We start from the raw sequence: 25,860 nt of genomic DNA on the forward strand, positions 1-25,860 counted from the left end.
ATTTCCAGGGCGTTCAGGGGTTGAACTTTAGTTGCAGACAGTGGAGCTTGGCATCGCGTGAACCTGGTGCAGCTGAACCAAAGTGAACGACTGCGATTGCGCACAGTCCAGTCTATTTATTTTGCCCCTCGTTTTCGTTTGCTTTCTCCACGATGCTCGATGCGTCCACTGGTGTACCTGAAAAAGCAAACGAGAAGGCAATTACTTGCTCTTTGAGCGATTGCTTCAAAACAAAATTGGCTCAGTTGATGCATCGAGCAACTGATATTTGGTAAGTTCCCTATTTTTAAGATGACGAAGAGAGAAAGAACGGGTGATAAGAGTCATTGTAAGTTCGCAGGACCTCACGTTCGTTTCCTACTATTTTTGTATGCGACATAAGAGAGAGAAACTTAAGGAGATTGAGGGGAGTAAGGACATGCGAGTGTGAGAGAGGACTAATTCTGGGTGAGAATGAGAGAGCATTTCCTTTGCGAGCACCTCCACACCTTCTTGGTCACCTTCTGATCGAATGCCAGCGCTTTTGGATGAGATTGTGCCTACGGAAGTCCATGAAACTTGGCTGCTTTGCGAGAAGTAATTGAAAATTGACTCAGCGTTCGTTTCAGAGGAGCTTCGTGGTGATTTTCTTCAACTGCTTCTCGCTTCGCAGCTTCATAGAACATGGCATGAGATCGGTGGACCAGTTGAGCCTTGGTTCTTCTTCGTTTCCTTCATTTGGAACACTGTGCTGGACGCAGAGGGCAGTTCCACGCTGATCTCGTTAGACATTGGCTGGCCATGGGGTGGAACGCTTGTTGTTTGAGCAGCTGCTGGCCTGCGTTGCACACATTCGAGGCGCTCCAGGGCGAGACTCCAGCATCACTGCGTTCACATTCGTATTATTTAGACCCACGATTGTTTTCTTTACGTTTAGCATTATGTCAAGAGCGAACGATGGCTGTGCCTTTATGCTTAATTGTAGTTTAGAGACTTTTTCCTTTCGACTGAGAAGTGCGCGCAGGGATCCTTGTCTTCTGTTCCATTCTGAGAGCGCAGAGGAGCTTCGAATGGATCTGCTTTAAGTTTAACGAGCCTGGCGATTCAGATGTGTCCACTGCGGGCCAAGAGATTCGACTCTTCGAGTCTCCAAGGTGTTAGCTTTTTAGTTCTGTTGTTTTTGCGTAGTGTATGTTGCTCAGTTGCGGAAGAAGCTTTTGTATGATTTAAGAAGGTGCGTAAGAGCCTCGAAGAGTCGCTGAGAGGACACTGAGTGAGTGAGCAAGTGTGCGTGGGAGAGAAAGACACCAGGAACAAGCGAAACCTGCTGCGAATCTGGGTATTCGCACTGCGTATGCATCAGGAAGGTGATCGAGCAGGTTGTTGCGATTTAAGAGTCGTCTGGAGAATACAAAAGAGCTATACTACCGACCCAAAGATGCACAACATCATAGAGAACCGGACAATTTGATAGAACTCATGATCAGTCTAATTATATTTCTTGTTATATATTATATACATATATATATATATATATATCATATTTTCCAAAAACGAATTATATATAATTCAATAAAAAAAGAAGACACTCTCGTTTGATACTTTGCGAGATCTTTGAATTATCCCTGTGATATTATTTATTTGTTCTTTCATTTTTTTTTCTAATTCAAAGATGGATATTTGGAGCGAAGCTGATGTTGTAATAGAATTTGAGGTCAATTATCTCAACGCAATGCGCACTGGAACAATAATGATAAAGGCGTACAAGTATAATGTTTGTTGTGTTATTATTTATTTCTTCCTTCTTTTGGAGTTCAACCTTTTCGCCATTTTCTTCTTTTGGAGCGGAAGCATTACGAGTATGAATATTTGAAGCGAAGCTGATGTTGCAATGGAATTCAAGATCAATTATCTCAACGCAACACACTAGAACAGCTAACAGAGTATACTGTCTATTTCTTCTTCCTTTTTTTTTTCTAATTCAGTTTCGCTATTTTCTTCTTTTAGAGTAAAATAATTCGCAGAGTTCTTCGGAGCATTACGAGTATGAATATTTCAAGCGAAGCTGATGTAATAGAATTCGAGGTCAATTATCTGAACGCAATGCAGTGCAAGAGTAACTATAAAAACGTACGAGTATACTATTTATTTCTTCCTTCTTTTGGAATTCAAAGTTTCGCTATTTTCTTCTTTTGGAGTAGAACAATTTTCAGAGTTCTTCGGAGGATTACGAGTATGAATATTTGAAGCGAAGCTGATATAATAGTTATAATAGAATTCAAGATCAATTATTTCAACGCAATGCATTGGAAAAATAACTATAAAGGTGTATGATTATACTATTCATTGCGTTACCATTTATTTCTTCCTTCTTTCGGAATTCAAAGTTCTGCTATTTTCTTCTCTTAGAGTAGAAGCATTACGAGTATGGATATCTGAAGCGAAGCTGATATTATAATAGAATTTGAGGTCAATTATCTCAACGCAATGCACTGGAACAGTAATAATAAAGACATACGAGTATAAAATAAGCTCAAATTATTTTTATGAAGGATGCTTTCGAAGAAAGCCGTTAAAAGAAGAAATTAAAAGAAGTATGGTAATATTTATAATTAAAATATTCTTCAATCGGATGAAGTATAACTAAGCGAATAAAATTTAATTACTCAAATCGCAGATGTGAGAATGCATACGGCTGATTTTATGGATTCCTAATTCTGTTCAGTCTTCGTACGCAATAGTTAAAGAATAGTTCCAGATTGAACGTAAGATCTGCTATCATCAGTTAACAAAATATTAATAAAACACAGCTATATTAAAAGAATATAAATTATATAAATATTCTTAAACCATCTCATCAAGTTTAATCCTGATATGTTTGAATAAAGATTTCCCACAAGATTCTGGAGAAATGTGGAATAGTAAATTTCTTCGCTGAGGTAGTATCAATAAAACTTCTCCATCTACAAAAATTCTGTGTCCAACTTCACTTCGTATTTGCAATATTCCAACTTGCGGACAGAATAGTTTCAGATTGAACGTAAGCTCTACTATTATCAGTCATAAAAATATTAATAAAACAGAACTACGTTGGAAGAATATTAATATAGATGGTTTTAGACTATCTCATCAAGTTTAATCCTGATACGCTTGAATACGGATCTTCTTCAAGATTCTGGAGAATCGTGGAATAAGAAATTTCTTCATTTACCAATGAAACTTCTTCATCCTCAAGAATTCTGAGTCCAACATCACCTCATATTTATAATTTCAAATTAAACGTAAGACTTGCTATCATCAGTTAACAAAATATTAATGAAACACAGTTACGTTCAAAGAATATTAATATAAATATTCTCAAACCATCTCAATAAGTTTAATCCTGATACGCTTGAACACAGATCTCTCTGAAAATCCTGGAGGAAAGTGGAATCCTACTGCTACCAAGTTATAGAAAATTTCTTCGCTGAGATAGTACCAATAAAACTTCTCTCATCCTCAAGAATTCTGCGTTCAACATCGCTTCGTATTTATAATTCCAGATTGAACGTAAGATCTGCTATCATCAGTTAACAAAATATTAATAAAACTAGAAAGGATATTAATGTAGATATTCTTAAACCATCTTAATAAGTTTAATCTTGAGATGCTTGACTAAGGATTTTCCTCAAGATTTTGAAGAAACATGGAATAGTAAATTTCTTCGCTAAGATAGTATCAATAAAACTTCTCCATCTTCAAGAATTCTACGTCCAACATCGCCTCACATTTATAATTTCAAATTAAACGTAAGACTTGCTATCATCAGTTAACAAAATATTAATGAAACACAGTTACGTTCAAAGAATATTAATATAAATATTCTTAAACCATCTCATCAAGTTTAATCCTGATACGCTTGAACACAGATCTCCCTGAAAATTCTGAAGGAAAGTGGAATCCTACGACTACCATCAAGTCATAATAAATCTCTTCGCCAAGGTAGATAATTTGGACACTCGTTTATGGTTACAAGGTTTATTACGTTTTCGTTATTTACACAAGTTCGTTGTAAGTGTTGGACAAGGGTCCAGAGAAACATTGCAGGACCTAGAGAAGGATCGTTATTAAAAAGAATTCTATACAAAGGCATTTGTTATCCCCAATGTCGCTATGAACCAATGCCTCGAGTACGACGAAACGATAACGCTCGTTTCTTCTTTATCGCTTCTGAGCCAGGACGAGCCTTCCTTGAGCTAACAATCGCTTGGGATTATTGCACTCTTCATCAAGTATCTACAAAACATCGCAATCAACTATTCTCCAGCTATTCTCAGTGAAGAAAACTAGTTGTAAGAGATGAACGGACGAGTAACAAATTTTTTCTTTGCAAATTGTAATGGATTATTATTGTCGAAGCTTTATATTAAGTTCTGAGAAAATTTTGAGAGAAGTTTTTCAATAGTTATTTCAAGAATTATGGAAATTTCTTTCCATTTCATTCAATGCAAGGAGAATACAATTCTTAATTCTATATTAAGTTCTGACAAAATCTTAAGCGGAGCTTTAACAGCAATTTCAAGAATTCTAAAAATTTCCTTCGCTTCATTCAATGCAAACAGAACAATTCTTGACTTTACATTAAGTGCTCAAAAAATCCTAAGCGAAGCTTTTACAGCAATTTCAAGAATTAAGGAAATTTCCTTCGCTTCATCCAATGCAAAGAGAATAATTCTAGATTCTATATTAAGTTCTCACAAAATTTTCTTCTCAATCCTATATTAAATTCTCAAAAAATCTGAAGCAAAGCTTTAACAGTAATTTCAAGAATTCTAAAAATTTCCTTCGCTTCATCCAACGCAAAGAAAACAATTCTTAACTATTAAGCAAAGCTTTAACAGTAATTTCAAGAATTCTAAAAATTTCCTTCGCTTCATCCAACGCAAAGAGAACAATTCTTGCGATACGATGTTCTACTACCAGTTCTACATTTGAACTCGATTATTAAGCCCCAGAAAGCATCGTCAGAGCCAGCAGTCCCTTAAAAAAAACCTGATCGTCGTTCTCTTCATCCCCCTTTCACGGTTTCCTCTAAAACAGAGCAGACTGGTTACGAGTGTTATCTTAGCGCGTTCATTTCTACCTTCTTCTCTCTTTCTGTTTAAGGTCAATTTTACTTTCTGTACCCACCACCACGTTGGACCCAGTCACGCTTCTTCAGCGGCTCTCGTTCTCTCTCGCAAACTATTAACAACTAAGAAGAGAAAAGTACAGACGCTCTGGACTCGTGCGACACGTTTCCTGATTCTTCTTCGCTGAAAACGACATTTTCCTCCAATTATTCAGCTATTTTTAGCTAGTCTACCTCGAGAAGAATCGAGGAAACGATGGAATTCGTTTCAAGGTACTTCCAATTTCCACGCAAACAGCACAGAAGAGTTTTCTTTGCAACAATTGACGCACAATTCTGCTTCAGCAACAGCCAGAGATTAATTCTCTGCAAAAACAAGACCAAATTGTAAGATAGTTTTCCGTACAAACAGCTTTGCTCTCAAAGAATGAGGCATTGCAATAGCAGAAGACGAAAAGTAGAGACTTCAAGATGATACAGTAACGTAATTTCCACAGATTTCTTAAATTTCTTCTCTCAGAAACAAAGTTAGGAGTTCACAGACGCTATTGACTGAATTTTACAGGATAAATTGGTTCTCTGTTTGACTGTATCTTCTGCAGCAGGCATTGAAGTTTGCAAAAATTGAAGATTGAACGCCTGAAGAAAGGTTTTGGTCCTCTGTGGACTGTGCAGAAGGTCTCGAAGACATCTCTTTGCTTGCAGAAGGTCTCGAAGGACATCTCTTCGCTCAGAAAATCGGAAATACCCCACAGAGAAACTGTCGAGTCTGATTCCAGAGCAGCACCTCGATTTTAATAGAGACTAATGTATATAATTTACGTTTAAGCGTTATAAAAGTGGATTATACACTCGTCTGTCGTCAGATCCCGTTGTTGCAGACTGGTTATTGCTTGTAGTTTCATGGAACAGCTTTTTTTAGTCTTTCTTTTGCCTGTTTTCCTTCATTTCTGCGACAACGGGACTTAAGCACGGCGTTTCATGCAAGCTTGCGACTGCTGTTCGTTCGAGGCAGCTTTGAAATTTGTCTCTGATCGATTTGGCTTGAGAAGCTGGTCTTGCTGCACCTTTTGGAACTCGTTATTTGCTTCTTATGCGCGTGGAATCGAGTTTTAAGGCCAGATTACCGATAAAACTGGAATAAAAGTTGTTGGAGACTCTAAACTGAGCAATAAAACAGGATTGAAAGGTTTGTAGGGAAGTATAGAAGTTGTTGAGGACCTTAGAGTGACCAAACTTCGCATATCAACGCGGTAGAGACCATTTCTTTGCCAGAAATTACGTTGGAACGTGACTATAAACGGTGAGAAATGAGTTTCTCGTGTATGCTAGTAGGAAGTATGCTGATACTTGCCACGGAATTCGGTAAACGGAGAGAAGGACTGTTGAAAATCGTTGAGATGTAACCGTTCGAGTGCCAGGGACCTTTTGGAGAGTACTATGGAACGTTTCTGGACTTCTATGCTTAAATATTTTGGGGAGAATCGTGGATCTCTCTAGTTTCTACGTTGATTTCTGGATTTCTATGCTTAAATATTTTGGGCAGAGCCATGACTTTCTCTAGTTTCTATGTTTAAGAAGTTTTAGGATGAATCATGTATGGTTCTTTCTAGTTTCTACGTTGAAAAAGTTCTAAGAAGAATCATGTATGGTTCTTCCTAAGTTCTACGTTGAAACAATTCTAAAAAGAATCATGTATGGCTCTTCATAGTTTCTACGTTGAAAAGTTTTAAGAAGAATCATGTATGGCTCTTCTTAGTTTCTACGTTGAAAAAAAGTTTTAAGAAGAATCATGTATGGTTCTTCTTAGTTTCTACGTTGAAAAAGTTCTGAGAAGAATCATGTATGGTTCACCCTAGTTTCTACGTTGAAAAAGTTCTGAGAAGAATCATGTATGGCTTTCCCTAATTTCTAAGTTTTAAAGTGCTGAGCAGAGCCATGGCTCTCCCTAGTTTCTACATTTTAAAATGCTAGAAAGAACGATGGTTCTCTCTAGTTTCTACGTTTTAAATTTTTAGAAAGAACGATGGCTCTTCCTAATTTCTACATTTCAAAATGCTAGACAGAACGATGGTTCTCCCTAGTTTCTACATTTTAAAATGCTAGAAAGAACGATGGCTCTCCCTAGTTTCTATGTTTTTAAAGTTCTAGAGAGAACGATGGCTTCTTCTTCTTATAGTTTCTGCATTTTAAAGTGCTAGAAAGAACGATAGTTCTCTCTAATTTACACATTTTAATGTTCTGGGAAGAATCATGTATGGCTTTCCTTAATTTTTGAGTTTTGAAATATTAAAGAGAACGATAGGTTTCCAATTTCTACGTTTTAAAATGTTCGAAAGAACGATGGCTTCCTCCAATTTCTACGTTTCAAAGTTTTGAGGAGAACCATGTATAGCTCACTCTAGTTTCTACGTTATAAAGTGCTGAGAAAAGCCACAGTTTCCCTAATTTTCACATTTTAATGGTATTGGACAGAGTCATGACCTTGTTCTTGGTTTCTACATTCTAAAATACTAAGAAGAACGATGGTTCTCCCTAATTTCCACGTCTCAAAGTTCCAAGCACCACGATTGCAGCACTGTTTCTCCACTTATCAATAAAGAATCTCGTGTTATTGCTAAGAAGAGTCATGGTTTTCCCTGTTTCTACGTTAAAAACTGCTAGAAAGAGTGATGAACCCTAATTTTCACGTCTCAAACTTCCAAGCACCGCGATTGCTGCGTTATTTACGTACTAATCATCAAAGAATCTTGCATTACCGCTAAGAAAAGCCATAATCCTACATTTAAAATTGCAAAGAAGACCCATTATAGCTCTAAACTTAAAATTGTCAAGAAAATCCATGATTCTGCCCAGTTTTCACGTTTCAAACTTCCAAGCACCGCAATTTCTACGCTATTCTTCCAAGAATCTTGCATTACCGCTGAGAAGAGCCATAATCCTTCATTTAAAATTACCAAGAAGGTCTATTATAGCTGTCCTTAGTTTCTACATTAAAAATTGCCAAGAAAATTCATGATTCTGCCCAAATTCCACCTCTCAAACTTCCAAGCACCACAATTTCTACGCTATTCTTCCAAGAATCTTGCATTGCTGCTGAGAAGAGCTATAATTCTCCTTACTCTCTGCATTTAAAATTGCGAAGAAGATTTATTATAGCTCTTCCTAGTCTCTACATTTAAAATTGCCAAGAAAATCCATAACTCTTCCCAAATTTTCACCTCTCAAACTTCCAAGCACCGCAATTTCTACATTACTCTTCCAAAAAACTTATATTACCGCTAAGAAAAGCTATAGTTCTCCTTACTCTGCATTTAAAATTGTAAAGAAGATCCATCATAGCTCTACGTTTAAAATTGTCAAGAAAATCCATGATTCTTCTCAATTTCTACGTCTTAAAGTTCCAAGCACCGCAATTTCTGCGTTATTTATCTACTAATCATCAAAGAATCTTGCATTACTGCTAAGAAGAGCCATAATCCTTCATTTAAAATTGCAAAGAAGACCCATTATAGCTCTCCTTAGTCTCTAAATTAAAAATTTCCAAGAAAATCCATGGCTCTTCCCAAATTTCCACGTCTCAAACTTTCAAGAATCTTGCATTATCGCTAAAAAGAGCTATAATTTTCCTTACTCTCTACACTTAAACTTGTAAAGAAGATCCATCATAGCTCTACGTTTAAAATTGCGAAGGAAATCCATGGCTCTCCCAAATTTCCACGTCTCAAACTTCCAAGTACCGCAATTTCTACGCTATTTCTCCACGTATCAATAAAGAATCTTGCTATTATCGCTGCTATACTACTTTTACAACCATCCAGCACGATCAATCAATCTCTTCTCCCCAAAAATCCACGCGTTTCCAACTACAAAACTCGATCTACCACTCAAACGGTTACCAAAAACCTCCGTCGACCTCGCATAAAACGTTCCAGCTAGTCGTGCGATCACGACTAGCTCGATTCACCAGGCTGAACGTAAACAGAGAGAGTACTCCTGCGTGTAAAAACGCAGGAATTCCATTTTAGTGCGGCCGCTAAGTTAGCTAGGACAGCGTATACCGGACTAGTATACAATAACATAATAATTAATAATAATGTACCACGCATACACGCACGCACACGTCTAATAATTAATCCTAATCGGTTATCTAGGGCCCCAGGATCTTCCTGAAAACCGCACGGTCCCAACACGTGCCTAGAACAGCTCCATTGAGGAGAACGACCCAACTTGGGGCAGTGTATTCGACAGATGATCAAGCAGACGGCAAGAAGTGATAAATAATTGAGAAAACGACGCTACAGAGATTGTCGTGGCCACGTGTTCGGACCCAGATCGGGCTCTCCAAAGCTGTCCCATCCAAGAGACGACAATAACGATTGGCAGTTGAGCAAAATCTCGTGTGATCCACTTGGAAATTCTCTAACGCCTCGACGAGACTCTTCTATTTGGTCGTTAGTTGTCCAGAGAGTTTCTCAGTTTGCGTTTTTCTGTTTTCTAGGGGAGGACGTCGAGGCCAGGGTGGACTTAGCTGCTGTGGCTGTACGCGGTGTTCGTGTAAGGACCGCTGTAGATGGACGAGCCTGTCGTTGAGATGCTCTTGTGCCGTTTCTTCGCCAGTAGCACCAAGATCGCTGCGACCACGGCCAGCATCAGGATCAGACCTGCGATCGCGATGCCGATGGCGAAGCTTCTCTGGGATATGCAGATGCTGTTGGAGTCGTCGATTGTCTGCGAATTGGAATTAAACTTATGTTAGAGTTTTGCTGGATTTGAGAGTTAGCGGAAGGATTTTGTTTCTATTTTCTACGGCTTAAGTTTTCTCTTCTTTTAATTGTACTGCGGACACAAACTATTGGCTTAACGTAGAATTTAGATGGACTTGGTTTGAGTAGAGAGTAGCGAAAGGGTTTTATTTCTATTTTGTACGGCTGGTTTTCTTTTTTTTTATTCTACTGTGGACACTTAAACTAACGGAGATTTAAGTAGTCGTAGGTAGTCTGCGAACTGGAATTAAACTTATGTTAGAGTTTTGCTGGATTTGAGAGTTAGCGGAAGGATTTTGTTTCTATTTTCTACGGCTTAAGTTTTCTCTTCTTTTAATTGTACTGCGGACACTTAAACTATTGGCTTAAGGTGGAATTTAGATGGACTTGGTTTGATTAGAGAGTAGCGAAAGGGTTTCATTTCTATTTTGTACGGCTGGTTTTCTTTTTTTTTATTCTACTGTGGACACTTAAACTAATGGAGATTTAGGTAGTCGTAGATTTTGCGAATTGGAATTTGGGTTTCATTTATGTTCTGTACTGCTAAAATTTTCTCTTTTTTTAATTATACTGTGAACACCAATGCAGATTTAAGTAGTCGATAGTCTGCGAATTGGAATTTGGCTTAAGTTAGAATTTTTATGGAGATGGATTTGGTTTGATTAGAGAGTTAGCGAAAGGATTTCATTTCTATCCTGCATGATTGAAGTTTTCTCTTCTTGTAATTGTACTGTGGACACCAATGGAGTTTTAAGTAGTCGTTGATAGTCTGCGAATTGGAATTTGGATTAAGTTAGAATTTTGGTGAATTTAGATGGATTTGGTTTGGATTAGAGAGTAGCGAAAAGGTTTCATTTCTGTTCTGCATGGCTTAAGTTTTCTCCTTTTGAATTGGAATTTGGCTTAAGTTAGAATTTTGGTCGAGTTTGGATTAGAAAGTAGCGAAAGGATTTTATTTCTATTTTGTATGATTGAAGTTTTCTCTTCTTATAATTGTACTGTGGACATCAATGGAGATTTGAGTAGTTTTTTTGAACTATTTAATTTTCTAAACTGGGTATGCTAAGAACAATTTGCGTACTTCTTTTGGTGTGTTGGTACGATGAGAAATCTCTCTTTTTTTAACTGAATTGAGAACTAATTTAAGAAAAGTTTATGTACTTCTTTTGGTGTGTTCGTACGGCTGAAGTTTTCTCTTCTTTGAATTGTACTGGGTATGCCAATGAAAATTTAAAGTACGCTGAAGCAAAAGAAGTTCTTAAGAATGAACATATTTCAATTAATTATCAATTCTTCTTTTGTTGTATTAGTATTGATCTTGTTCAGCAATTTGTAGAAATAATAATCAATCTCTGATAAACATACATTTTACTATTAATGTCTCTGAATTTCTTAAACTAAATAACTGTTTATTTAATTCAAGAAACAATACTTAAATAACTACTTTGTTATTTCAGAAACATTTAATTCTCTTCATCCACATACGAAGAGAATAAAAATTCATGGAACTGGTAACAGAAAATGTTCGATTATCCTTCGCATACCAAATAATTATTATTCAATAATCAATGGAAAAATAGATGTATTGGTACGATGTATTTCCTTAACAAAACCACACAAACACAGCGAAAGAAGAAATTACAATTAACTGAATTATTATTCTACTTCTTTTCATCCACAATCGACTACTCTTTAATTCTACCAAAAGAAATCATTTGCTTCAATAGAATCCACACAAAGAGAATAAAAAAAAATTCATGGAACTGACCACAGAAAGCGTCCAACTATCCTTCGCATACCAAATAATTAATATTCAAGAACCAATTCCCTTTCGTAGCATTCGATGGTCCTCAAAGGTGGTAAATTGTCACCAATTGTGATTCCTCTACCGCGTCTAATCGACGGAGAAGCGGAATATAAATGAGACAAACCCTTTCTCTGAAGACGTCGTCGGTGAAACCCGACTTGGAGCCAATATCCGAGGCTTCGTTCACGTACAGCCCGCTGTAGACCTCAATGGTAGCTGGCGTACCGTCCAGACCCTCAACACCTTTCACTGCATCGTCATTGGCGATGTCTCTGCGTCTCCTGGCCACCGAATTACACGCAGGCGGCTACAACAATAGAATACTGATGACTCCTTTTTGGAGAGGCTCCAAAACGCCAGTTCTTGGAATCCCAATTTCCCATCGTTTCCATTCTCACTTGAACCATTGAAATTCTACGCCTTATTTCCCACTGAACTACCATTCGGAATGCAATCTTTATTACCGTATTGGTGCATCCTCCATCGTGCTTCACACACAGCCTGACGTTGCACTGGTAGTAGACGCTGGCTGTGTAGGGGAACTTGTGCGCTTGGAAGTTCACCCTTGCTTCGGTTTTGTCCTCGTTGTACGTGAACTGTCCCATGATCTCTCCGTCGACTGGGCAACTACAATAGTTTTTTAATATTGTAAGCTGTCTTTGCACTTCGTTTTGTTTTCTACAACTGATACCATAAGAAATTGATGCTATTCTATCGCAAAACTTGATTTACTCTATTATCATAGGAACAAATTGAGAAGAAAAGTGTGCATTGTATTCGCTAATCAAATCAGATAATTTGTTTATAGACAGAAGTCAGTGAACCAATTCGCTTTGTACTTTGTACACCGTCCTTTGAATGATTCGTAATATGCTCTAATGTTAATAATTTATTTGCATCGCCTAAAAGATTGTCTATTATTAATGTTTTGCACTCTAAGCCTTCTCTGGTAATGTTTATCAGCAATGTAAAGTTTCTGTTGTTGATAGAAATTTTTAAAGAGATATGTATTACTTAAAAAGTTGCAGTAGAACGAGTTTAATTGCTGATGTACCCTCAGAGAGGACCTCAGAGTAATATATTAGACTTATTAGTTTTGATGCACCCTCAGAGAGGACCTCAGAGTAATATATTAGACTTGCGATGTCCTCTCTGAGGGAATATCAGAGTATTTCTTAAAAAGTTGTGGTGCAACAAGTTTAATCACTGATGTACCCTCAGAGAGGACCTCAGAGTAATATATTAGATTTATAGTAATATAAAGACTTATAATATAATATATATTAGACTTGCGATGTCCTCTCTGAGCGCAAAAAGTTAAATATCCTTGCAAGTAAAATACAAAATTAAAAAATAGAACAGCGAACATCTTCGTAAGCAGAATAAAGTTGGAGGGTTCAGATTCTTGGTTGGTAAAAGGCTTATTTCATCAATGAAATTACCCTTCGTCGTTTATAAGCCTCTGCTCTCCCCATCCAAGACCATCGCGCACCAGACAGTCAGAGATCTTCAGTCCAAACATTTCCTGTTTGTCGATGCTAATCACCAGAGTCAGAGGGTCCCCGATCTTCACGTTCTCCGCTACTTGATGCCTCGTTGGATCTCCACTGAAGATCTTCATCGTGCATCCTGGCATTGGAGCTGTTGCCTGTTGGTAAACACAAGATTTTAGTTCTTATTCATATAATGTACCCTCTTCTTAATCGTATCTACTTTATTTAGCAAGAAAATGAATGAATAACTCTGTCCAGTTAAGTAGAAGCCTCTGAGCATGTGCGCAAAGTTAATTTAACATGCGTTTTCGCTTACTACACAAATTATTCACTGCGAGTCAAACTTGTGGGTTCCGTTTATGGCACAAATTGTTTACCACGAGTTAAACTTGTGTTTAACTTTAAATAATAATTCTTGTCAGTAGAAACTCGTGTATAAACACTGTAGGACTGCTATTTCCTCAGAATATTAATATAACCGTAACATATAAATATATAAATAGTCAACTATATAAATCAAATATATATTTAGATAAATTTTGAGTAAAATTGTCGATTAATAATAAATTAAATATCAATTCCATCGAAAAATAATAATTCTTACCAGTGGAAGCTCGCGTGATACGACATAACCTCCAATTTCTACATGATATTAATATAACCTTCTATTTTAACATAATATTAATCCAACGAGTCCATTCTTTCTTTAATTCTTCCTTTATAATAATAAAATACATAATTCTTAAGCTTAATATCAGTAATCATCCTCTGGTTTATGAAAAAGATGGAAAAATCTTGGTGCAAACTCGTACGCATTGTTGTTGTTTCAATGGCGTCGTGTTTGACAGCTGCGCGCATGCGCAGATAGGAAGCTGCGCGCATGCGCGGATAGGAAGCTACGCGCATGCGCAGATAAGAAGCTGCGCGCGCAGCTGCAAGTTAGAGTGGGAGCAGTGACGTAACTGTTGCATCGCAATCTGGCGCGATAAACCAAGGTGAGTCCTTTTTGAAAACATTGAAAGATTACAACGAAGAATTAGCAAAGGAACCTTCATTTTTTTTCAAGGAAAATGCAAATTGATGCAGGTGAATTAAGTTGCACGCTGAATTCTTTCAAATTACGATTATTCTGAATGGAAAAGTTTCACACACAGGTTTGTTTATTTCTTTCGTAAGCTGAGGAATTAATCGTAATATACTGTTCTAAGTATAATATATAATAAAATGCATTATATTTGGGAAATTTATGCTTGTAAATCGTTATGAATTGCAGGAGTATAAAGAAAGAATTGCAGAAGAAAGAACTCGTTATATTAAAAAATGTTATTGATGATATTTAGTGGAAACAGGGGGTGCTGCAGGTCCACAGTGCCTATACTAAAGTTAAATAGTACTTTAAATTCATAATAAAAATCTAGATGAAAGGATAAGTCGAAAATATAGAATAACAATTTTTCATTTCAGGCTTCGTTTTGGAGAAAATCGACTTTGAATTGCCAGCACTGAAAAAAGCTATCGTTTCTTCAAGGATTTGATATTTAAATTCAATGTAGCATATTTTTGTAAAAAATTAGCAAGAGAATCTTCATCTTTTCAAAGAAATTGCAAAATAATACAGATGAGAAGTTTGCATGCTGAATGCTTTGAAATTGCAATTATTCTGAATGAAAAAGGGTTCAAATCTGTTGGAGAACTATCCATTAGAGTGTTTTCCAATAGTAAAAGCAAAAAACGATACTGATAATATTGTATTCGAGCTAATAATTGCTGCTTTGTAAATATTGCAGCATTGTCTTCAAAATGTTAAAGTTCTTTTCATTATTTAATAAATAAAATACCTAGTACGTAAAATATACTCAGTTTTAAGTATGGTATCAATTTAAAAATGCAATCTGTAGTATTAATCCTCCTTTTTGTAAGAAATTTTCAGTTCTCCCTGAAGAGGATGAGAATTTTACAAATACCGAACCACCACTGGAAAAATCTATCATTTCTTGAAGGAATTAACAAAAGAATCTTTATTTTTACAAAGAAAATGGAAAATAATACATTAAAATTGCAATTACTCTAAACGAAAAGGTTCTATGCAAAGATTCTTCAATCTTTTTCATAAACCGAAAGATGGCTACTGTAAAGGAAGAATTAGAGAAGAATATTCCAATATTCTGCGAAAAGGAAATGTTTCTAAAAAAAGTTAATTGGCATTTGATTCAATACGGATATTTCTTGGAAATTTGTTTATTAGTCTTGCCAAATACTGATTGAATTTTGTTGGAAGACTCACTCTTTCAATAATTTATTGAAAATGCTTAAAGACACGTCCAATTTGTGCCAACACAGGTATTCCTTGGAAACTTACTTAAATACAAATCTAACGATTCAAGTTTAATTACAAATATTATTATAAATATATTGACAAAATTTATTCAAATTTCAATGTTAAAGTTCAACCATATAACAACCGATATTCCTTTTGCATCAACTTAATAAAGTGATGAAATTATAGCTATAATTAAGATCAATCGTATAATATTTGTAATCAAAATAAAGAGCAGATTCCAAGCTTTAAAATGATGTAATATATCAACAATATTTATTATAATTTTTATTCAAATTTCAATGATAAAGCTCAACTACATAAAAACCGATATTTCTTTTGCATCAACCAAATAAAGTGATCAAATTATAGTTATAATTAAAATCGATTGCATAATATTTGCAATCAAAATAAAGAGCAGATTCTAAGCTTTAAAATGATGCATAAATATTGACAATATTTACGTAAAAACAGATATTTCTTTTGCATCGACCTAATATTTTCAGTTACGCATGCTGTAAAGACATCGTCTGACTTTCGATGAAGGCAAAAAGAAGAAAATTGTGGTCTTTACCTGCAGCGGTAGGGACTGAAGCATGGCCACGTGGGTCTGGTCGTTCGTTACTACTTTGTCTCTCGTCTGGTACCGACATCGCACGTGGAAACCTCTGCCCTGGTTCGTGACCAATTTCAAATGTGGCTGCACTACTATCGTGTTGAAGTACTCGATACCACCGTCGTCCTGCAACATTAATTTAAACACATCTGATTAGCACAAAGCAGCAATCACCAAGCATCGATATCCTACAAAGAAGAGTCTTCGAGCATCAAGAAATTTCACTAAAAATCGAGAAACATTACTTTCATATTTATATTTAATATAAGAGACAGTAGTAACTAAGAATTTAGTTACTATTGGAAGTTAATTAATGAAGAATCTGTCTACTATGTTTCTAAGATTCTATGGAACATTGTATGCAGCTCTTTGAAGGAAATATTGCTTTCATATTTATATTTAACATATGAAGACAGTAAGCAATTAAGAACCCAAATTGATCAATGATTAGTACAATAGTAGAGTTACTATTGAAACTATCTGCCATATTTTTAAGATTCCATGGATCATTATATATAGCTTTTTTGAGAGAAATACTCTTTTACATTTACATTTAACATAAAAGACAGTAGTAATTAAGAACCCAGATAGTAATAGAGCTTCCTATTGAAAATTAATTACTGAAAAATCAATCTGCTATGTTTTTAAGATTTCATGGAACATTGTACACAGCTCTTTGAGAGAAACATTCTTTTATTTTTCCATTTCACATAAAATACCATAGTAACTAAGAACCCAAATTGCTCAAGGATTAGCAGAGTAATAGAGCTTACTATTGAAAATTAATTACTAAAGAATCTGTCTGCTATGTTTTTAAGATTCCATGGAACATTGTATGCAGCTCTTTTGCGAGAAACACTCTTTCATATTTACATTTAGCATAAAAGACAGTAGTAACTAAGAATTCCAAATAGTAATAGAGCTTACTATTGAAAGTTAATTAATGAAGAATCAATCTGCTATGTTTTTAAGATTCCATGGAACATTGTACACAGCTCTTTGAGAGAATCATTGCTTTCATATTTATATTTAACATAAAAGACAGTAATAACTAAGAACCCACATTGCTCAAGGATTAGCACAGTAGTAGAGCTTACTATTGAAAGTTAATTAATGAAGAATCAATCTGCTATGTTTCTAAAATTCCATGGAACACTGTATGCAGCTCTTTGAGAGAAACACTCTTTCATATTTCTATTTAACGTAAAAAAGAGACAGTGAACTAAGTAAGTTCAATATCATTAATTATATTACACAGATAGAGAGAGTAAATCGTTTCCGCTCAAGCTGTATTTCTTTCTTATAAACTACACTAGGTCTGTATATTATATTTTTTATAAAGTGCACTTATGTTTGCACCTTATAAGAGAAAAAAAAAAAAGAAAATCGAGAAAGATATGTATTAAAGAGAGAACGAAGCTAAATTATCGAATGAGTCACGATTTGGCTGCCCTTCCACAAGATTTATTGCCTCGTTCGTAGCTCGTGGGAGGGGCACGCGTGCTCGAAGGCGAATTTCGTCGAAGTTCTTTCATTTACAAGCCGTTTCGACCGCTATAATCGCGGTCGTGACGCCAATCTTGTTCCTCCAGGACTTTCAGAGCCCAAGATCCGTCTGTCCTTGCACCCTGCTGGCAAAAACCGGCCAGGTTCGCTCCTCGCCTTCTCCATAGCCGATTCTTTCGCTTCTATCACCCAGAAAGGAGCGACTCCATCGTTTCTTCTTTGGTCAACGTTCACTTTGCCGCTTGTTTACCTTGTTTCGTCCCATTCTTTCTTTACTTTTCCATCAGAAGGCACAATCGATTACTTATTAGTTTCCTTGGTATTCTTCTTGCTGTGTGGCTCAAAGAGCTGCGTTTCTAGTTCAGTTTAGTATCTTTGCATAAAGATTGAACTTAAGTTAAGTATCTTAACTCAAAGATTGAACTTAAGTTAAATTCCTTAACTTAAAGATTGAACTAAGGTATCTGAACTTAAAGATTGAATAGATACAAGTGCATGAATAGAATATCAGAGACTTCACGTTTGATTTATTAGAATTAGCATTTAATTAATCACAAAGTAGAATAATTAAAACAAGGAGACAAATAACAATTCAAAGTGTACGACAACCTATTCCATGTATTATCTATAAAACTAAATTTGCAGGTTGAACTCTTTGCGGATCACTCTACTAAGAGAGTATCTCTGGTACCAAAATATGCAACAGATCTCCCAAAAGAAAGTGAGAGAAAAGTACAGAACACCAAAGTAAGTAAAAAGAAGAAGATAGGAATTTTCAGAAACAGACCAAAGAAAAGAGAATACCAAAGTAAGTAAGAAAAAAGAGTACAGGAATTCTCAAAAACAGACCAAACAATAATCCAACTCTCCTAAAAGAAAGTGAGTGAAGAAAACAGAACAGCAAAGTATGTAAGAAAAAATAAGAGTTCAACGATCTATTCCATCTATTATTTACAGAACTAAATTTGCAGATTAAACTTTTTATGGATCAAACAATATTGCTAATACCAAAATATGCAACAAATCTCCCAAAAGAGAGTAAGTGAAGAATACAAAACACCAAAGTAAAAGAAAAAATAATACAAGAATTCTTAAAAACAGAACAAACAATAATCCAAATCTTCCAAAGGACAAGGAGTGAAGAATACAGAACACCAAAGTACAAAAGGAAATACAGGAATTCTCAGAAACAGACCAAACAATAATCTAAATCTCCCAAAAGAGAGTGAGTGAAGAATACAGAATACCAATTAAGCAAGAAAAAAAAATACAGGAATTTTCAGAAACAGAAAAAGCTATAATCCAAAGTCTTCAACAACTTATTCCATCTGTTATCAACAAAACTAAGTTTCCAGATTGAACTCTTTATGAATCACTGTATCAAACAATATTGCTAATACCAAAATATGCAACAAATCTGCCAAAAGAGAGTAAGTGAAGAATACAAAACACCAAAGTGAAAGAAAAAATAATACAAGAATTCTTAAAAACAGAACAAACAATAATCCAAATCTTCCAAAGGACAAGGAGTGAAGAATACAGAACACCAAAGTACAAAAGGAAATACAGGAATTCTCAGAAACAGACCAAACAATAATCTAAATCTCCCAAAAGAGAGTGAGTGAAGAATACAGAATACCAATTAAGCAAGAAAAAAAAATACAGGAATTTTCAGAAACAGAAAAAACTATAATCCAAAGTCTTCAACAACTTATTCCATCTGTTATCAACAAAACTAGGTTTCCAGATTGAACTCTTTATGAATCACTGTATCAAGCAATATTGCTAATACCAAAATATGCAACAAATCTGCCAAAAGAGAGTAAGTGAAGAATACAAAACACCAAAGTGAAAGAAAAAATAATACAAGAATTCTTAAAAACAGAACAAACAATAATCCAAATCTTCCAAAGGACAAGGAGTGAAGAATACAGAACACCAAAGTACAAAAGGAAATACAGGAATTCTCAGAAACAGACCAAACAATAATCTAAATCTCCCAAAAGAGAGTGAGTGAAGAATACAGAATACCAATTAAGCAAGAAAAAAAAATACAGGAATTTTCAGAAACAGAAAAAACTATAATCCAAAGTCTTCAACAACTTATTCCATCTGTTATCAACAAAACTAGGTTTCCAGATTGAACTCTTTATGAATCACTGTATCAAGCAATATTGCTAATACCAAAATATGCAACAAATCTGCCAAAAGAGAGAGAATCAGCCACGATATCCGCCTTTTTCTCAACAGCAGGAATCGTCCTCGACAAGGAGAGAGGAGAGCGCAGTTAGAGACCGGATGCTGAGTGAAAATTCTCAAGGTACGCCGTGTATATCGAGCAGGCAACGACCTTCGACGATGCACGGTGCCCGACCTCAGCAAGGATACTCGCAATCTGCGGTGCATCGGCCCGAGAGCCTCGTCAGATCGCTCACTTTACGTTTCACACTTCTCTCTTAGTTGGCAACGACGGACTGCCGCCACTTTTATGCTTAAAACAGTCCCAGTTAGCTGTCTGGCTGTCCATTCTATTTGCCAGGACACGTTGCTGCGACATCTTCTGCTGTGCGACACAGTTGAACGATAAGAGCGACTCTCGTTATCGTCGATTTCTAAATTATGTCTGCGAGAGTTGTTCAACCGTGGTGTTTATATTGGCTTTCTTTCTCAGAGCAATGTACAGTATTTCTGTAAACTAGAAACACTGTGCAATGCATTGTAAAAGGAGCATGCTGCATTGTAACTTTATTTAAAAAGTTGATGTTACTTTATACTACTGTAATGTAATTTGTACTTAATTTGTTATAATTTGTACTTAATGTTGTTCAAGTGTGGTGTTTATTATGGAATTCTTTTTTTCAGAAATGAGAATGTAAGCTAGAAACATTGTGGCATTGCATTCTGCATTGTAAAAGAAGCATGCTGCATTGTAAATTTAATTAATTAGTTAATGATACTTTATACTACTGTAATGTAATTCGCAATTAGTTTGTTATAATTTATACTTAACGTTGTCCAAGTGTAGTGTTTCTATTGGCTTTCTTTTTCAGAGTAATGTAAACTACCTATGTAAAGTAGAAACATTGTGGCTTTGCATTCTGCATTGTAATAATTTGTACTTAATTTAACTGTTATAATTTCCACTTAATTTGTTATAATTTCGATAATGTTATAATTTATACTAAATTTTGTTCAAGCATGGTGTTTATTATGGATTTCTTTTCTCAAAGATGAGAATGTAAACTATCTGTGTAAACTAGAAACATTGTGCATTGCATTCTGCATTGTAAATTTAATTAAAGAGTTAACGATACTTTATACTACGGTAATGTAATTCGCACTTAATTTGTTATAATTTATACTTAACGTTGTTCAAGTGTAGTGTTTCTATTGGCTTTCTTTCTCAAAGTAATGTAAACTATCTATGTAAAGTAGAAACATTGTGCAATGCAGAATGCATTGTAAAAGGAGCATGCTGCATTGTAGATTTAATTAATGAGTTAATATTACTTTGCACTACTGTAATGTAATTCGTGCTTAATTTGTTATAATTTATACTTAATGTTGTGGTGTTTATATTGACTTTCTTTCTCAGAGCAATGTAAACTATCTATGTAAAGTAGAAACATTGTGGCTTTGCATTCTGCATTGTAAAAGGAGAATGTACATTTAATTATAGAGTTAATGTTGCTCTCTACTGCTATTTTGCTGTTGTATTTGTACTTAATTTGTTACAATTTATACTTAATGTTGTTAGAAGCGTGGTGTTTCTATTGGCTTTCTTTCTCGGAGCAATGTAAACTATCTATGTAAACTAGAAACATTGTGCAATGCAGAATGCATTGTAACTTTAATTAAAGAGTTGATGTTACTTTGTACTACTATGCTGCTGTTATAATTTGTACTTAATTTGTTATAATTTATACTTAATCTTGTTTAAGCGTGGTGTCTATTATTTTTTCAGAGACGAGAATGTAAACTATCCATGTAAGCTAGGAACATTGTGGCTTTGCATTCTGCATTGTAAATTTAATTAACGAGTTAATGTTACTTTGTACTATTTTACTGCTGTTGTAATTTGCGCTTAATTTGTTATAATTCATATACTGGTATAATAATGTTATAATTTATACTTAAATGCTTCATTGTAAATTTAATTAAATTGCACTCTACATTGTGAATTTAATTAAAGAGTTAATGTTACTTTATACTACTATATTGATGTTACAATTTGTACCATTTAATGTTTTGTCTAAACTGTTGTCTAAGTGATGCATTAAAGACATGGATCCTTTGTCTTCATTGGAATGCAAAGGATTTTCATGTTTTTTGATACATTTATTTTATTTCGGTTTAGATAGAAGTAACATTGATTCTTTAAACGAATTTATAGTTTTCTTCTTTTGTTTTTTTTGTAATGTGTACATTGTACGTAATATTTCTATTGTGATTTGTAGTACTGAAGGAAAAAGGGTGGATGTTATGTGCGAAGGAATGGATTGGAGAAAGATGAGTAGCATGAGTGAGTGGGTGAGAAAGAAAAAATGAGAGAAAGAGAGAAATAGATAGTATGAGTGAGTGAGTGAGTAAGAAGGAGAATATAAGTTAGAGAAAGAGACTGTGTGGGAAAGGATGAGAGAAAGAAACTGCATGTGAAAGAATGAGAGAAAGAAACTGCATGTGAAAGAGCGATAGTTGAATGTAGAGAGATAGTACAAGAAAGAGTGAGAGAAATAAAGATGGTATTAGCATGAGAGAGATGGTATAAGAGAATAAGAGAAAGAAAGATAATATGAGTGTGAGAGAGTTAGCATGAATGCGAGAAAGTCAGCATGAATAGAGATAGTATGATGCAGAGAGACAGTATAACAGAGATTATATATGTATGAGTGTAGAGAGATAGTGTAAGAGAGAGTGAGAGGAAGAAAGAAAGAAATATAGTATGAGCATGAGAGAGAAATAGTATAAATGTGTAGAGATATAGTATAAGAGAGAGTGAGAGAAAGGAAGATAATATGAGTGTGAGAGATAGTATGAAAGAGAGTGAGAGAAGGAAAGAAAAATAGTATGTGTGTAGAGAGATAGTATAAGAGAGAGTGAGTGAAGGAAAGAAGAAAGTATAGTATGAGTATAGTAAGAGAGAGTGAAAGAAAGAAAAATAGTATATTAGCGTAGAGAAATAGTATAAGAAAGAGTGATAGAAAGAAAAATAGTACGACTGTGAAGAAAAGATATAAGAGAGAATAATAGAAGGGAAGAAAGAAGTATAGTATGACTGTGAGAGAGTTAGAAAGAAAGATAGTATTAGTATGAAAGAGTTATCATGAATACAAGAGAGATATAATATAAAAAAGAGTATGAAAAAGAAGAAAAAAGAAAGTAAGACAGTACGAGCATAGAGAAATAGTAAAACAGAGAGTAAAAAAAAGAAAGAAAGAAGTAAACTACGATTATAACAGATAGTACATCAAACAACAAGAGAAAGAGACCAAGAAACATAGTACAACTGCTCAAGAGAGAAAGCACAGTGCTCTCCCAGCTAAAAGACCACCCAAACAGGCGCAAAGAATTTTTACAGCTCCGTTTCCTGCGCGAGGCAATTCTCCACGGTTCCATCTCGAGCATCTCGATGCTCTGCTCGCGTTATCCAGAAAGGAAATTCCTGGACGCCGATTCCAGCGAGTCATGTAGCATTTTATAGCGCCACTCAGCGCTCTTTTACGATCCCCAGCCACGGAGGAGGGCTCTGCATTCCATCTTCGAGGTCCTGTTCAGTCGGTTCATTGGTCGAGAATAATCACGCGCGATTTTTCGATGCTCGCCACAGGCGATCCATGGCTGGCGAACAACCTGGCCTGCCATAAATGATGAAGACTATTACCTAAGATCAATATCCAAACCTGCCTACGATGGCAACTAATATTTCTTTTAAGATCAATATCCAAACTGCTGTTTCTTTCTGCAGTCACTCAGGTATCAACTCTTCAATTAATTCCATTAAAACCATCACACGACTACATAATCGCCATTCACATTTCAGATTCCATTCTGCTGTCTTCTCTTCGCAATCAACAGTCAAGAAGAAACCAAATTATCGCATGGTATAGAAAAGACTGTGTATTTCTGCTTACCAAATTTTATTTACCAAAACTATGGCACACATTAATTAACTGTGCATTTTCAGGTCTGAAAGTGATATTTAATAAGAAGAAGAAGAGTCAGTTTCCTTCTCTTCGCAATCAACAGACAAGAAGAAACCAAATTATCGCATGGTAAATTTTATTTACCAAAACTATGGCACACATTAATTAACTGTGCATTTTCAGGTCTGAAAGTGATATTTAATGAGAAGAAGAAGAGTCAGTTTCCTTCTCTTCGCAATCAACAGACATTAACTAAGATCAATATCCAAACTGCTGTTTCTTCCTGCAGTCACTCAGGCACCAACTCTTCAATTAATTCCATTCAAACCATCACACGACTACATAATCGCCATTCACATTTCAGATTCCATTCTGCTGTCTTCTCTTCGCAATCAACAGTCAAGAAGAAACCAAATTATCGCATGGTATAGAAAAGACTGAGTATTTCTGCTTACCAAATTTTATTTACCAAAACTATGGCACACATTAATTAACTGTGCATTTTCAGGTCTGAAAGTGATATTTAATAAGAAGAAGAAGAGTCAGTTTCCTTCTCTTCGCAATCAACAGACAAGAAGAAACCAAATTGTCACATGGTATGAAGAAGATTGTGTATTTCTGCTTACATTTACCAAAACCATGGCACACATTAATTAACTGTGCATTTTCAGGTCTGAAAGTGATATTTAATGAAAAGAAGAAGAGTCAGTCTCCTTCTCTTCGCAATGAACAGACAAGAAGAAACCAAATTATCGCATGGTATGTTAAAAATTGTGTACCTCTGCCTACATTTACCAAAACCATGGCACACATTAATTAACTGTGCATTTTCAGGTCTGAAAGTGATATTTAATGAGAAGAAGAAGAGTCAGTTTCCTTCTCTTCGCAATCAACAGACAAGAAGAAACCAAATTGTCGCATGGTATGAAGAAGATTGTGTATTTCTGCTTACATTTACCAAAACCATGGCACACATTAATTAACTGTGCATTTTCAGGTCTGAAAGTGATATTTAATAAGAAGAAGAAGAGTCAGTTTCCTTCTCTTCGCAATCAACAGACAAGAAGAAACCAAATTGTCACATGGTATGAAGAAGATTGTGTATTTCTGCTTACATTTACCAAAACCATGGCACACATTAATTAACTGTGCATTTTCAGGTCTGAAAGTGATATTTAATGAAAAGAAGAAGAGTCAGTCTCCTTCTCTTCGCAATGAACAGACAAGAAGAAACCAAATTATCGCATGGTATGTTAAAAATTGTGTACCTCTGCCTACATTTACCAAAACCATGGCACACATTAATTAACTGTGCATTTTCAGGTCTGAAAGTGATATTTAATGAGAAGAAGAAGAGTCAGTTTCCTTCTCTTCGCAATCAACAGACAAGAAGAAACCAAATTGTCGCATGGTATGAAGAAGATTGTGTATTTCTGCTTACATTTACCAAAACCATGGCACACATTAATTAACTGTGCATTTTCAGGTCTGAAAGTGATATTTAATAAGAAGAAGAAGAGTCAGTCTCCTTCTCTTCGCAATCAACAGTCAAGAAAGAACCAAATCATCGCATGGTGTATTAAAGATTGTGCATTTGCAGGTCTGAAAGTGATATTTAATAATAAGAAGAAGAGTCAGTCTCTCTCTCGAGAGAAGAAGTGAATAAATTCTCTTACGTTCACCCTTTACTCTCCTAATAATTCATCTCAGGTGTGCGTCTGGTGTTTTCGAGGCTGGTGGATGAGAGAAGAATCCTTCAGCCACACAACGACCTCAAGAATAGTAGATTTACACATACAAATGAAAGCCTGCTTGTGTATGCATGGAACGAGGACAGAAGAGGGTATCAGAGGGAGCCAGGATGGATGAAATGCGAGAAGAAAACGAGCAAAAACAAGGGGAGCCTTCGTGCAACGATGGACGAGGGTCGATGCTAATGGCTTAAGATCAGAGATCGCTCGAGCGCGATTTTAGTAATCGCACAATGCCAACGACACTCGATAATGCTTTGTAGCCTCGTGAAACTTGGATTATAGTTTGCGTTTGCGTTCCAGGGCCATCTGTCGACGGCAGACGAGCATCTCACGCGTGGCCAGCGGCGAGGATACCCGCCAGATCGACTG

The 25,860-nt window shown here is 35.6% G+C and overlaps 2 protein-coding genes across 2 annotated transcripts in view; both read right to left on the reverse strand.

Annotated features, from left to right (window-relative positions):
* The window catches only part of C1galta (Glycoprotein-N-acetylgalactosamine 3-beta-galactosyltransferase 1), a 326,221-nt gene that overhangs the window by 231,008 nt on the left and 69,353 nt on the right, over positions 1 to 25,860 (reverse strand). The window lies entirely within an intron of this gene.
* Pio (zona pellucida domain-containing protein piopio) overlaps positions 9,599 to 25,860 on the reverse strand; it is a 121,512-nt gene continuing 105,250 nt past the window's right edge. The window contains exons 5-9 of the mRNA XM_076907411.1: positions 16,047 to 16,214; positions 13,105 to 13,310; positions 12,127 to 12,289; positions 11,787 to 11,969; positions 9,599 to 9,820 (exon numbers count right to left, since the gene is read on the reverse strand). Coding sequence (XP_076763526.1) covers positions 9,617 to 9,820; positions 11,787 to 11,969; positions 12,127 to 12,289; positions 13,105 to 13,310; positions 16,047 to 16,214 — 924 coding nt within the window. The 3' untranslated portion in view covers positions 9,599 to 9,616. The remainder of the gene's footprint in view (positions 9,821 to 11,786; positions 11,970 to 12,126; positions 12,290 to 13,104; positions 13,311 to 16,046; positions 16,215 to 25,860) is intronic.

The sequence above is a fragment of the Xylocopa sonorina genome, chromosome 16 (assembly GCF_050948175.1).
Source record: "Xylocopa sonorina isolate GNS202 chromosome 16, iyXylSono1_principal, whole genome shotgun sequence".
In the NCBI taxonomy this organism is placed as follows: domain Eukaryota; kingdom Metazoa; phylum Arthropoda; class Insecta; order Hymenoptera; family Apidae; genus Xylocopa; species Xylocopa sonorina.